Genomic DNA, 14,092 nt, shown 5'->3' on the forward strand with positions numbered 1-14,092 from the left:
GCTTAGTTCTTGATGATTGGAATGCAGATCGAGAGGGAAATGATAGTTCAGAATTTTTTGTGATAAAACAGGCCCTCACGTGATGTTTTAGAAAGAAAACGATAATTTGACACATCAAATTACTCTAATATTATACATGAGGATAGAAACTTGAACTTGGATTCTGTTTATGGGGCACAGTGCTCTGGTTAATTTGCCGAATTACCTAGAGGTTTTAGAATCAAATCTCCTACTCGTGTAAATATATCATCTCTATCAACAAAATAAATAAATAAATAAATAGATAAAAAACAATAAAAATGTTGGGCCTTTGGGCCTTCATTTGCAGGTGCTAAAGGCCTCATTGCTTAGGCTTCTAAGTTTCCAGTTTACCGAAAATACCCTTAAACATTCTTGAGAATAACGGTCAAGACTGAAGCAGAGGATTTATAACATCTGGTATTAAGAAGAAGAAGAAGAAATAGCAGAAAACCCGCCTTTCGCCAAAAGCAAAAAATCAAACTCTCCGAACCCTAAAAACTCAGAGCTTCTCCACAATGAGTACCATGAAATTTTGCCGCGAATGGTCTGCAAATCCCACCACACTGTATTTGAATTTTTCATTTATTTATTTTTTTTGAATTTTTTCTTCTAAAATTTTCAATTGGGTTTTCAGTAACAACATTCTGTACCCGAAGGAGGACAAGGAGCAGAAGACGCTCCTCTACGCCTGCCGCAACTGCGATCACCAGGTCAGCTCACACTCTCCATCTCGCTCCCCCTTGATTTTATTTTCTTTAGCAATTATTTTGCATGATTTGTTTCATTTTAGTCCTGCGGGAAGTGGTTCGTAATCTCATTTGGTTAATTAGGTTTAAGATAATTAATTTCCATAACCCGAGGTTAATCTGGCCTTGACTGAAGCTTGGTACAAGGATGGAACTTTTTTCTTGGTTTCTTTTGAGTGAATTGCATCAAAATTTTCTGTCTTTTTACAAATGTAGACCATTCTGATACCCACATTTTGGAATTCAGTTAGGGTTCTCAATTTCTTTCCTTTTTGCTATTACTTTCTTCTTTAAAGGTTTTTGCTAGATCCCGAAATGTTCATGCCCGGAAAGTGAAACAAAAATCCGATAATTCATACTCAGTCTCTGTTTGTTCTTATGAACTTATTCTCTTAACTTATAAATTCCGTGACCAGTTAATTCTCAGGGTTGATAGGGACTGTATTATGTACTTATTAGATTTTATTTTATTCTTTGTTTGCAGGAGATTGCTGAGACCAACTGTGTCTACAGAAACGAGATACACCACGCTGTTGGTGAGCGCACTCAGATATTGCAGGATGTAGCTGCAGATCCTACTCTTCCAAGAACTAAAGCCGTGCGCTGTGCTGAGTGCAAGCATGGAGAAGCTGTTTTCTTTCAGGTTATATGCCCAATCCTCTATCTGTTGTGGTGAATTTTATTGGTAGTTGCCTTTTCAAACTTTTGGTGTTCAAGAGCGCAATGCTAATTATTTTAATGTCACATAAATATTCCAAGTCGTCACTTGTTTGGATGAAATTCCAACTGCTAATCTCCTTATCATTAGACAATTGGATTCATGATGCTAGGGCCGGTTTTGCTATTAGTACAGTTTAAGATAACTCTAGAAAGGCATCAGGGTTAAAGATTTTTTCTGGTGTTTGTAAACTTCTAGCTCTTCGTGTATCGTTGCTTCTTGCCTTTCGCTTCAGATTTCAGTTGACTATTTAACCAAGTATCTATTAAAATTAGTGACCATGATTATGGATTCTCCTAGGAGACGCTTAACTTGTATTCAGCCCGAGTTCTTGTGTTATTTATTCTAGAGAGATTGGTAGGCCACTTTGTATTGAAACATCGTTCTGTTTTGAGCAAATCTCCACCATTGTATCGTTGGGAAGTCGGATTCTTTTCGTCTCTGGGGGGTATATGTTCACTACCATGCGTACAGTGATACCATGTTGAACAGTCAGATTGAAGTCATGTGCAATAAACTTGCACCTGATAGCTGTTTGTTTACTCTATATGATGGAGATTTGTAACTGCTGCTAATGCTTCAAGTTTATTGTATATGTGCAGGCAACTGCTAGAGGAGAGGAGGGTATGACATTGTTCTTCGTCTGCTGCAACCCCAGCTGCGGCCATAGGTGGAGAGACTAAGATTCACACCCACCTCTTTATCTGCTCAGTTTTCGTTCTACCGGAAACATGCGTTGTTCCCAAAAAATGTGACTGTAGGATGGAGATTAGTTCGAAAGACTTGTGTTGAAAGCACTGCCGCATTTGTTTAGACTATCCTTTGACATCCAATTTGGCGTGGATTCAAAAATTACTTTTGTTTCTGCCACAATACTTTGCTTCCATGCAATTTTGAATCACAATGGGTAACAGGCAAGGCCATTTTTTAGGAGAAATCCTGGGCCGGGAATGGTGAAACCCGCCTTGGATACAAGTATTGAAAGGGAAGTGATTTTCGCACTCCCATCTTTAAATAAATCAAAGTATATCGCAAGAAAACAACGAGCGACCGAAAAAATGGGGTGTGAAAATCCCAAGCTTTTTTTTTTCCTTTCGTTATTAGTGATTAAATAAAACCGAATGTCTTTACAAGAATGAATCCAGTAAAAAAAATTTACACAAGCAGATCTCAACTCCCCTCGTAAACAGAATACCCCAAAGGATTTCACCCATCTCCAAAATTGAAGCAATGGTACAATGGTAAAATCCTCGAGGATATAATGGTAAAATACCTAAAAAATAAAACTAAAACGCAGGAAGAAAGAATAGAAGGGGTTAAAAACTGAAGTAAAAATCAAGATGGGCTGCGTCAACCTCATTAGTGACTCAACTTCTTTACAAATCAATGGGAGCTACAAGGATGATATTGTCTGTGTGAACCAGTCTGATAGGCATTTCAATTTCCCTAAAAGCTCTTTATCTGACGCGCGTTTGACCGCGTTGCTCTCGAGATAGGTTTCAGCATTTGCCAGCATGACCTTAAAGTCATGCTTCAGCGCTTCCAGGCTTCGATAGTAGTCGTTCTCTAACCTAGACTGGATCACATCAAGAGATATCGGAACCACACACCTGAGAGAATTCCGTAAGACAAGACTACATGTCAACACCCAGATAGCATTTGAGAAAAACAAGTTCCATCACAAATAGTTTGACGGACAGAGCATGCACGACATGGAAATCCAATGATACATTCGAGGAACGCTATAAGAATAACGAAGACATACCAGTTTGTAAACTTTGGCTTCTGTTGAAGTTGCACCAGTTTGTCAACCCCAAAAGGATCCTGAATTATGCACAACAATATTGAGAAAAATCCTTGTGAGTCTTCAAAGAGTTTGCTAGATGGGACCATTGGCCAAATTTTGTTTTTGAGTTATTAAAAGTAAAAGGTATTTTCTCCTTAATACCTGACGACTTCCGGCTGATCGCTCTAGTTTGGCAAAGGCCGAATGCAGCTTCCTTTTACTTTTATCATCAATGCGAGGTGGCTCCCATTGAGTATTTTCATCAAAAAGCTCCCAAGGACTATGTAGTTGTGCATCACTAGGATCACTCTTGTACTGAACAGTGTACGTCTCCCAAGGACTGTCTGGGAACTCTGATGATTTAAACTGTTTAGACTTAACCCTGCCATGCCACCACTTACCGTCATCCTCGCCCTCATTTTTCCACCAGACTTTGCAATGATCCCTACACGACCAATTTCTCTCCATGGAAGAGTCAAAGCGAGTTCTTTCAACAATGAAGTCTGGGAAACCAGTAACTTCCGGCAGAGTCATCTTAAAAGATTTACCATACACATCAGAAGAAGGATCTACAAATTGAATCGTCAATTTACAGCAGCTATCCCCAGACCCTGCACGCGAAGAATACTCTAGGTCTTGGACATTGCAAAATTCGACAGCCCTTATTCTCCCCTTTATAAACCTCCATGGTGGGTTTTCTCTCAATCCACCCAGATCGAAATACTCCTGATGCCCCTGGTAAGAAAGGAAAAAGAAAAGGAGGTTACCAAAGTAAATGATACTATCGACATTCATATTACAAAACCAAAACAAGAAAGGGGAGCCCAGTGCATAAGCATGGGACAGTGCAGGGCTGGGGGAGGGCAAACATACACAGCTCTATCCCAATTTCAAGAAAAGCTGTTTATGTAACTTGTGCGACCAATGGGTCACTTAGGGATACCATTTTGTGTCGCCAAGGTACAAGCTCCACCCTCCTCCCTTATGGAAGAAATAAAAAAGGCAGCAGAAAGATATAGAGAAACCTGTCTCAGATAAACAACTTTGTCCCCTAACTGGGGGATATATCTTGAGCTCTCCTCATGTGCTGACAACATTAACCATGATACTTTCTTTCCTGACTGATGCGGCTTCCTTTTATCCATTGGACTCATGTCAAGATAACTGCTTCTCCTGTTTCTAGTAGACCTCAAACCAACTTTCGTCCTTGAACTTGATCCCCGTTCTTCATTCCCAAGTTGAAACTTATCCATGGAACTTATCCAGTTCAATGTATAACCTGGCTCATGTCCTTCCGCTAACTTAGGATCATGATCTGGACTACTTGGATCACATGCAGATGCCTTCAACCCCATGGACCGTGTCTTGCATCCTCCATCAGTTGTGTCATCCTGAATGTCTCCAGCAATGATATTGTGGTTGCTTGTATTTGAAGTATATGAACAGCCTTCTCCATTGACACCACTATCACCTTCTAAGTTACTTCTACCCCTATGTGGTTTCACCCTTCTATAAACAGCACTGAACATTTTGTTTTTTTGTAAACTGGATTCGACAGATTCATGTGTGCTAGCAATAACATTCTTATCAGATTGATTGTCTGATTCTCGTGAACCATCATATCTATGATCTGGAATAAATTTATGGGTTCCATCATCCTCTGGCACAACTGGACCCTGTTCCATCGTCCTACCATTTTCCATGTTCTCTACCACAGAGTTAATTTCCTGTTTGCAAGGACTAGGATCCTTTGAAATCCTCCTCGACCTTAATTTCGTTGAGACAGGTAAGAGCTTCTCATTTTGTTCAAAAGAGAAACCAGTCCCGTCCTTATCAAGGCAAAAGGAAGTGCTTGCATCCCAAGGAGCCATGTGAACAGATTTAGGCAATTGATCGTGATCCTTGCATTCACTAAAATCTGAATGCTCTTTAACATTGACTTCACCACTAAGGCCATCGGAGGTACTAGCCCTAGTGGTTTTCTCATTCCCTATAGCCACTGTGTCCATCTTATCCCTGAACCTTTGGCTTTCTGAATGAGGAGAATCATTTTCAGGTTTTGTGTAGTCTTTTTCATTGTGACCAACAACTGCACTGGCTCTGGCAAGTGCATCCAATGACATGAATTCTCCTGATCTCTGGCGCTTTGTTGTTCGTGCTCTGGACCCTCCCCAACTAATTCTCCCTTTGAAATTTAAATGATTTTTTACTCTCTGTGACTGCCCACTCACTGCTGTTTCAAATTTGCTGCATTTTTCGTCACCTGGGGAGGACATTGGATCCTGAGGACTAGTGTTATTCTCATTTGCTTCTTGAGGTACTCTATATGATTGGTCAACCAAATCACCCTCATTACTACGATTATTTACTGTGCTTTCTCTAGACACAAGCTTATTTGACTCCCGTCTTGGTAATTTAAGCACCAATCTCCTCCTGCTCCCAGTATTTACTGGAAACTCTTCAAAAGGTTTAACCATGTCTTCAGACTCATCGATTAAAACCTCTTTTCCTTTCGAATGCTTGCCTTGCTCATTTTGTTTATCAGATTCATCACTCTCAATGTTGGAATCTTGAAATGGGGATTCACTTCCTGACATATCATCTTCCGATCCATCTTCATCTTCTCCATCTGCAGATCTTCCAGTAATCTTAGAAAATAGACTAAGAGCATTACGTGCAGCAGCTCTTTGAGGTCTCAACGATGAGGAACATTTCTTTCTTGAAGCTTTTCGTCCATGTCTTGATTTCCTTGCTCTGTTACTTCTGGATGAATTGGCAGCACACTCATCCAAATTCCTTCTTTTGACACACCTACCAGAGGAAGTCACGACTTCGTTCTGAGGAAACAGAAAACAGAAAACAGAAACACTCAGGCAGGTCCTAACCAAATTCTGAAGTATAATTTGTTACTGAAAGAGAACTTACGTCAGCCTTTTGTTTTTTCCTTTTTGATCTTCGAAGTCCATCCATTTCAGCATCCTCATCCTCACTTTCTTCACTGCACTCTGGATCGATGGAGGGATTTGAACTTAAACTTCCTTGCTCCCCTCCAGTAGAATAATCTTCAGTAATATGGTACTCTGAATCTGTATCATCACTACGTATTTCATTTTCTGGTTCCCAATCCATTGCATCTAAAAACTCTGGTAGAGGCTCAGTCAAGATATCCAAGTCTGCCAAAGGCAACATTTGGTAATCCGGATCTAGACTGAAGTCAGGCCCAACAGCAAGTCTTAGAGAGGACGGACGCCACTCGGCACCCAGAGCTCCTAACCGCCGCTTCTGGTATGCACTCTGGTAGGGTTCTTCATACGGTATCATGCCTAGGGTTCCACCATAAACCAGTGCTTGAGAAAATAAATTTCCAGAAGACAATAATTCCATACAGGAAAAGGAGTAGAGTGAAACCTGAGTCACAAAGTAGATCTTGCATATTCCGCCGGTATGCTGGAAGCTGAGTTTCCTGAATCAAACGTTGTGAATATTTCAATCTAAGTGGCCACATCATGTAACAATTATAATACACATCCAACATAAGAGCATTGAAAATATATTCAGAATTAAGTTATGGTAGGTCGATTACAAACAATAGTGCAAATGGCCAACTAACCTGGTCAAGAACATTTCCAAAACTATCGTGAATGAGTGGGCGATAATCACCAAGAAAAAACTGTCAAGTGTATGCACAGTTAAGTACAACTTGAAAAAAGTGTAAAAATAAAATCCAACCAAACTAAAGGCATATATTTGGATTTTGCTAGAAAAATTGAAGGGAAAAAGCAAACCTGATCATATTGTGCATCATCTTGGGACTCCCCTTGGCCACTGTCCAATATATACAATTGGCCAACATCATCAGAGAGAATAATTGATGTCCCATCCCTATATTACAAAGAAAAAACCCTTTGTAACTGCCAGAAAGCAGTTCAGAAAGCAAAGTATATTTCACAAATAGTAGCCAAAAAGAAAAGAGAGAAATGGGGTGCGGGGATACCAACAGATAACATCTGCCACGCAAAAGAGAAGCAAAAATAACTAATAATGGAAAGCTAGGGTTAAAGCTACACAGAATCATGGAAAGCTGGGGCATAAAGTACCATATAAATAGCCAATTTCAACACCAATGAAACAGGGTTTCATACAGTTATAATTAGATAAAGAATAAAGAAAATTTAACGACAATACGACAGGTATAGCAAAAAAGCTTTCAAAATGGAGAGTTCCTATTTGTCACTTACGGTGAGAACTTTCCATCTACCAATTTGTAGTGGGAAGTTTCAAACGTCCGGATAGGTATGCCTTCCCATATCTGAAATCACAAGTCAACAAAGCATTCAAAACCATAGAACATAAAAATAATTGGAAGAAAAATAAGGAAACTGGAAACTCACATCCCAGACAATTGTTTTTCCATCATAGCCAGCACTCATTGCTATCCTGGGGTTGAAAGGATGAACATCCAGCACATATGTCTATCAATAACAGAAGTGAATACTGTCAGAGATTTAAGTTTCACTTGTTCGTGAAAGGTTGCAATACCTAGACTTCTGAAGCAATACGACAGACAATAAATCAATAAAAGGAAATGGAACGTGATAGCTAGAAGACTAGACCACTAAATCAGGATATTGGGAAAACATAAACAGCAAAAGCAATTTGTAGGTAGACTAGCACATGATATATGAATGATCAAAAGGGCCCCATTTTCTGTACAGCACTAAGACATTGTAGATAAGGCAGCAATAGATAAAGAAGGACGACTATGGCAACCAATTGAAAAGATCAAGCAAAGCAATGACCTAACCAACATCTGACTGTCTACACACCAAAGAAAGTTTCCACAACAATGCAGTGTCATGTTCTTCTAATATGGAGGCACACGCTACTTAACTCAGTCTCTTCACCATACTTCTCTTTGCAAGATCAAATAATAAAATTCTCGAAAGGAGAATTAAGGGGAAAAAAGGATAATCAATAACGAAAAGATTGAGCCACATACAGATTCAGTATGACCTGTCAGTGAATGCACCAAGCTACCATCAGAAGCATTCCACACACATATTCTGCAATCTGCATTAAAAGAAGAATTTTGAAATGTTAAATTACAGAATTTAAGGCCTTCAACTTAATCCTAGTCCATGAAAGGTTGCAAGACCTAGGTTTCTTTACTCTATGCAAAGGCATTGACAATTACTACGATGCATAGAAATGATATTCTAATACATAAACTGTACATGAGAAACAACCAACAAATTACCCATGATAGCAGCAAGGACAAATCGATTGTCAAGACTCCAGGTAATCATATTAACACCACGAGGAGTTGGAAGAATCCTCTGGCGAGGGCCTCCTCGTGGAGGCTGAGAAGGCATTGGTGGAGGTGGGACTTTCAAATGATATGCCCGTGTCCAACGACCAGCTTTTCCCTGGAGTATGAAATTAGCTATACATATTTTTTTTTTCCTATTTAAAGCGAAAAATTCAAAACATGGTGGATACAACTGTTTCATTAGAAAAGCTTATTGAGAAAAAGGGCAGGCTAGAAGGGAAGTTATAAGTTATCTTTGCCAAAACTTACATGTGATCTTCGTGATCTGGGAATCCAGATAATCGCACTCCCATCACGAGAACAAGTGACTATATTGTCATAATTGAACCTGGAAAATAAAGTAGATCATGTACTACTGTTAGTGAACCTAATCCCAAATGGAAAAGTGTAGAATAGACAGATATAAGTGCAGAGAGGAGAAAAATATGAACATATCAGAGAAAAATTAACATAACAATCACAAGGAGAGAAGAGAAACAAACCATGAATTTTTAAATTTGGGAGTGTTCTCTTCCTTTGAGGTGTCAGCTGCCATAAATCTAGATACTCCAGCGCAACCACTGCAGTGTATGAAGCAACATAAATCAGCATGCAAAGATTGATACATATGTTGCCAGCAAAATTTCAGCACAAACTAACCTAAATTGTACATAATTGACATCATTCTCATGGCCAGATAACACATCAATCTCATGATTTGGTTGGTCCGACTCATCCGAGCCTGGCTTAGAAGCAGTCCACACCTACAACCAGCAAGCTCTTAATAGAAATATATAAATGACTTTTTTTTCCCTCAATTATATTTGAACTGAAAACTATTTAAGATACAATTCATGAGTTTATTCATTACTCATTAGAGGCAGAAAATTTTCATTTTACTGAAGCAAAAGTAAGTGAAGATAGTGTCAAAACCAAAGGCTGCAGAAATAATAACAAGGAACGTGAAGGTTTTATATACCCTTGCAAGAGTGTCCGAGCTACCGGTGACAAAGACTGTTCCATTAGCATTGAATGCACAACAGAAGATATGATGGTCCTGTGTGACAGTGCTTGAAGATGGACCACTGTTTCTCCCTGCAGTCAAAACAATTATACGACCACACTAAGTTCTCTTTCACCAATCAGTAAGTTCATTGAACTTAGCTGCACTAGAGAAACAACTGACCAACTACAGCATCTGAAGGTCTTGGAATGTATATCCTTGGACTCACTTGAGAACTCCTGGCATCCCATATCCTACAAGTTCCATCATCAGATGAACTGCAAATGACAAAAGAACAGCACAAGGTTAATTAATAAGGAGACAACTTAAGAATATATAATAACAATGGTCCCCACCAAAAACAGAAGAGTAAACTACTTACAGCTAATTAGACACACCACATGAATTCATTTAAATAGAGTGAGAGAATTGGCCTTACGATAGAAGGTGGTACATAGAGCCTGGCCTGGGATTAAATGTAATGGCAGTAACAGCTGCAGTATGTCCTCGCAATACTGAAATTGGCAGTCCGTCTGGCAAGCGCCACTAGTAAACATGAAAAGTTAAAGCAAGTTAACATTGAGTTCCCAGCATAGGTCAAAGCTAAAATGTAAAAAGCAAAACTAGACACATTATCCTTATATATTGGCAACAGATGAATCTTACTACTCGAATCATATGGTCATTTGAGGAGGATGCCACCAAAGCATTATTGGAACTCACAGCCAGATCCGTGATATCTCCCTTAATCATAAAATGAGTATAAATAGATAAAATGAGTATAAATTGAGGGACAACAATGGAAAACTATATCTTTGAGGGGCCAATAACAAATTACTTCATGTCCACGGCAGCTGGCTAAGCAAAATGCAGTTTCCATTAACCAGATCTTCACTAGGCGATCGTCTGAACCAGTAATAACATACCTGCCCGAGCAATCAAATGTTGCTGCATCATTCATGTCCAAATAAAACCACCATGAGAAATATACCACATTTTAAAGGTGTGAAACTGCAAACTTGGTAGAGTGAAACAGCAGACAAAAGCTTACAATAATTCTCTCTTTTTTTTAATATATTATTTCCGTCTCCTTTTCATATATCAATTCTCTTAATCCTAGATCAACTATGGCAGAAACTAGATACTAAAATTACATAAGCAGAAAAACAAGAGAGAGAAAGAAGTATAAAAAAAATCCTACGCTTCCATGCGAACTGAAGTAACTCGGTTCTTTGCTAATAGTAGTAAGAATTTGTAAAATGAACTTCCACGTCTACCTAACAGTAGTAAACTCTGACAATGAGAAAACATACCACAGTAGACAGAGTTTCGATGGCCCCTTATCCTCTTGGTAAATTGCATCTTCTCAAACATGGTTGAGGGCTTTGCAATGGCATAAGATGCAGCACGAATAGACGGTGCACGGTGATGTCGGGTGAAACCTCCCCCAATTTCTCTCAACCTTAGCCCTTGAACCTGATGAGCTTTCATGTGAGGCCAACGCATGTGAGCAGGAGGGGGCTTCATTTCGTTGTGTACTTGATCCCTTTCATCTGAAAAAGGAGAAGGTATTCCTTTTTAGATGTACTGAAGAAACACACATTTTCGAACAGGAAAGGAAATTGAGGATGATCACCAGTAAAACAAATGTAAATGTTACAGAAAGAACTTCCAAAAAGAGAGGGAAACGTTTTCAAACCCCCAACAGATGATTGAACATGATAACAGTATGAAAACTTGAAATGAAGTTTAAGATATACACAGACACACTCACACACCAAGTTATATATGTATGTGTGTATACAGTACGCACACACACACAAGAAACAAATTTGGAATAAGGAAAACATTGGGCAATAACGACAAAATCATAACTTCAAAAATTAAAGGTATCACAAGCATATGAATTAAGCATTTAAAGCTTAATAAATGTCACCTACAGGTCAGAAGCGAAAATGAACCACGTCCCAAGAGAGTAGGTACATCAGCTGCATTTGGAGCATTTCCACCACTCGTACCTCTTGATGGTGGGGCTGCACTTGAAATCAATTGCTTCAAAAGCTTTACCAAATGGTCATTTTCAATGTGAGGATACCTATACGATGAGGAAAGGGAATCAAAAGGATATTATAGAAAATAACAAATATAATACAATCATACTTATTTCCTTCAAGGACTACGCTTACTGGCGTGAAAAAGTTTGGAACAGAACTATCAGAAGAAGCAGCAGCATACATACTTGAGATGAATGAATAATGTAAGAGTCGCCCATATATGTATGCCCTACATGGGTTTTAGAAAGAGGATCCCCAGAAAGACTAAGATCTACAAAATGTCCATTTGAATTGAGATGAATGAATAATGTAAGAGTCGCCCATATATGTATGCCCTACATGGGTTTTAGAAAGAGGATCCCCAGAAAGACTAAGATCTACAAAATGTCCATTTGAATTGAGATGAATGAATAATGTAAGAGTCGCCCATATAGAAAACAGCATACATACTTGAACAGTGCCAACCATTATCCAGATCATACCCACTGTTTATTCTCAGAAAAAGAAAAGAAGAAGAAAAACAATAAAGAATAAATGCTTCTATGTAATTAACTCAAAAACAAGTAGAAAACAACTCATGAAAGGAAACAAAATTGTTTTATGAGTTATATCTGTCTAAGTTACCATTTTTTTAGTTAGAACAGCATGATAAAAAAATAGCTATTGTTTTTCATTTTATGATCTAAGTCTGTCTAAGTAATTAATTAATGCCACACAATATTGAGTATCACAAGACGCAGTGAAATCTAATGAAGGTTACCTAATAACTGCCTATTATAAAGGTCGACTTATAAAATAAATTAAAAAAAAAAAGAAGGGAAATTACATACCTGTGCACCAGCATATTGTAATTTAAAGGAAATGACTTCCCATCATCATTTTCATCCTCGCTGTGCACGCCCTTCCTTGAATACCAAGCATGATATCTTCTAGGTAAAAGTTGATGTTCAAGAAGTTCGTTCCACAACTGTCCACAAGTTCTATGGCATGGGCCAGCTGACAGAAAATGCATGATAAGAAAATATACTTCTCTGAGGTCAATATCCGCATCAGGCTCCTTAGCATGAGTTATATAAGTTGTCTCTAGATCCTCAGGTTGATTCTTGTCATGCACCTTACTGAGAAAGCTCAAAGGTTTCATACCAACAGAAGGTGCATCACGAGAAGGAAATTTTTGAAGAACCATAGCTCCCGTAAAACCTACAAGTAAAAGTAAGTGAAGGTAAGTGAAGATTAAGGCACAGCGGTAACTTGACAATGAAAATTAGAAAAACATGCTCCTTACAGAAACAGTGCCAGACACCACAAACATGGACTCCTCTGCATCCATAAGTTGGAAACCAGATTGGACGGTGGGAATCCAAAATAAACTAAGATTAGCTCATCAACAAACACAATCTAGGTAAGCAAACACTTGTTTAAGTCTCAAACTCCAAAACCCTAAACTAAACCATAGGGTAAAATGCAAACCGAGTCCCGACCATTTTAACACTCAAACCAACACCATATGAGCAACACTAAAAATCAGATAACATTCAAGATAATCGGAATACCTATTAGAAACTCCTAAATTGAACCTAATTGAAACAATCAACTCAAATTACCTCATTGGGAAAACAATACCACCAGTTCAATGAGTCATACAATTGATTTAACCAAATGGGCAATCCAAAGAAACCCAAAACACCATTACCACACTCATGAAAACCCTTCACATTCCACAATCAACAATGCACTCCTTTGTAACAACCATTAAAACCCTAAAAATTCAATTCCCTTGCACTACAATACAATTCAATACAAACACACAGACAAACAAAGCAAAACACAATTTGCACAAAACCCAATAACACAAAGCCCTTGTCTAAATTCCCCAAGCAAGAAAAAATATATACATCAAAGTGCAGAAAATAATTAAATTCCAAAAAGAAAGTATCTTTGTGTGAGTACCTTCAAGACGGCATCTTTCAGTAGATTATAGTGGCCTTTGCTTCCAGAGTTTAGAATCCAGAGGTGGAAAAACCAGAAATTTAGAACCGGAAATAATAAAAAAATCAATTCAATTTCTTCCTTTGAATTAAAAGGAAGAAAGGGGAAGATTGGGAATGTCAGAGAGTGTGTTACACGCGCCAAAAGAGGGGCTCTTTAAGATTCTTGGAGGGAGCTCTGGGGCTTTTACTTGCTTGGATTTTCTACTCTCTCTGCGAGAGAGGTGGAGGAAGCCGAAATAATAAGGAAGCTACAACAGGCTCCAAACGCAGCGTTTTGGACCTTCATGCCCACTCTACTTCTCCCGTACAGATACTTGTCAAGCTAAAAACAATTTTGCATGCGTAAATATGGTGCGATGTGTAACGGCGTCGTATGGTCTCTCTCTACGCTGTGTTTATCGTACTTTCACAGCTCAAATTTAATTCAAAAGTTTTGGTTAGGGCATCATCTGCGCTATTACAACG

At 38.7% G+C, this 14,092-nt stretch overlaps 2 protein-coding genes across 4 annotated transcripts; one reads left to right on the forward strand and one right to left on the reverse strand.

Annotated features, from left to right (window-relative positions):
• Positions 1-428: 428 nt before the first annotated feature.
• LOC137736892 (DNA-directed RNA polymerases II, IV and V subunit 9A) lies at positions 429-2,422 on the forward strand. The gene is made up of 4 exons (XM_068476204.2): positions 429-565; positions 656-731; positions 1,252-1,410; positions 2,088-2,422. Exons 1-4 carry the CDS (start codon positions 537-539, stop codon positions 2,166-2,168), a joined length of 345 nt encoding a protein of 114 aa, XP_068332305.1. The 5' UTR covers positions 429-536; the 3' UTR covers positions 2,169-2,422.
• Positions 2,423-2,542: 120 nt separating this feature from the next.
• Positions 2,543-13,882, reverse strand: LOC137736891 (uncharacterized). 3 transcript variants are annotated; one of them, XM_068476203.2, is made up of 24 exons: positions 13,587-13,882; positions 12,467-12,836; positions 11,523-11,677; positions 10,896-11,135; positions 10,421-10,530; positions 10,249-10,326; positions 10,022-10,128; positions 9,766-9,860; positions 9,559-9,674; positions 9,240-9,343; positions 9,083-9,160; positions 8,850-8,928; positions 8,529-8,697; positions 8,271-8,341; positions 7,663-7,743; positions 7,510-7,580; positions 7,057-7,153; positions 6,882-6,941; positions 6,680-6,734; positions 6,197-6,594; positions 4,297-6,108; positions 3,434-4,006; positions 3,251-3,309; positions 2,543-3,095 (listed from the first exon to the last, which is right to left on the reverse strand). In XM_068476203.2, the coding sequence occupies exons 2-24, from the start codon at positions 12,820-12,822 to the stop codon at positions 2,879-2,881; spliced, it is 5,181 nt and encodes a 1,726-aa protein (XP_068332304.1). In that variant the 5' UTR covers positions 12,823-12,836; positions 13,587-13,882; the 3' UTR covers positions 2,543-2,878. The 3 variants fall into 3 exon arrangements, with proteins under 3 accessions (XP_068332304.1, XP_088538639.1, XP_088538640.1); XM_088682513.1 differs by having other exon boundaries at positions 7,057-7,096; positions 13,587-13,840; XM_088682514.1 differs by lacking the exon at positions 6,882-6,941 and having other exon boundaries at positions 13,587-13,840.
• Positions 13,883-14,092: the final 210 nt, after the last annotated feature.

Source organism: Pyrus communis, chromosome 13 (assembly GCF_041283825.1).
Source record: "Pyrus communis isolate YQ-2024b chromosome 13, ASM4128382v1, whole genome shotgun sequence".
Lineage (NCBI taxonomy): Eukaryota > Viridiplantae > Streptophyta > Magnoliopsida > Rosales > Rosaceae > Pyrus > Pyrus communis.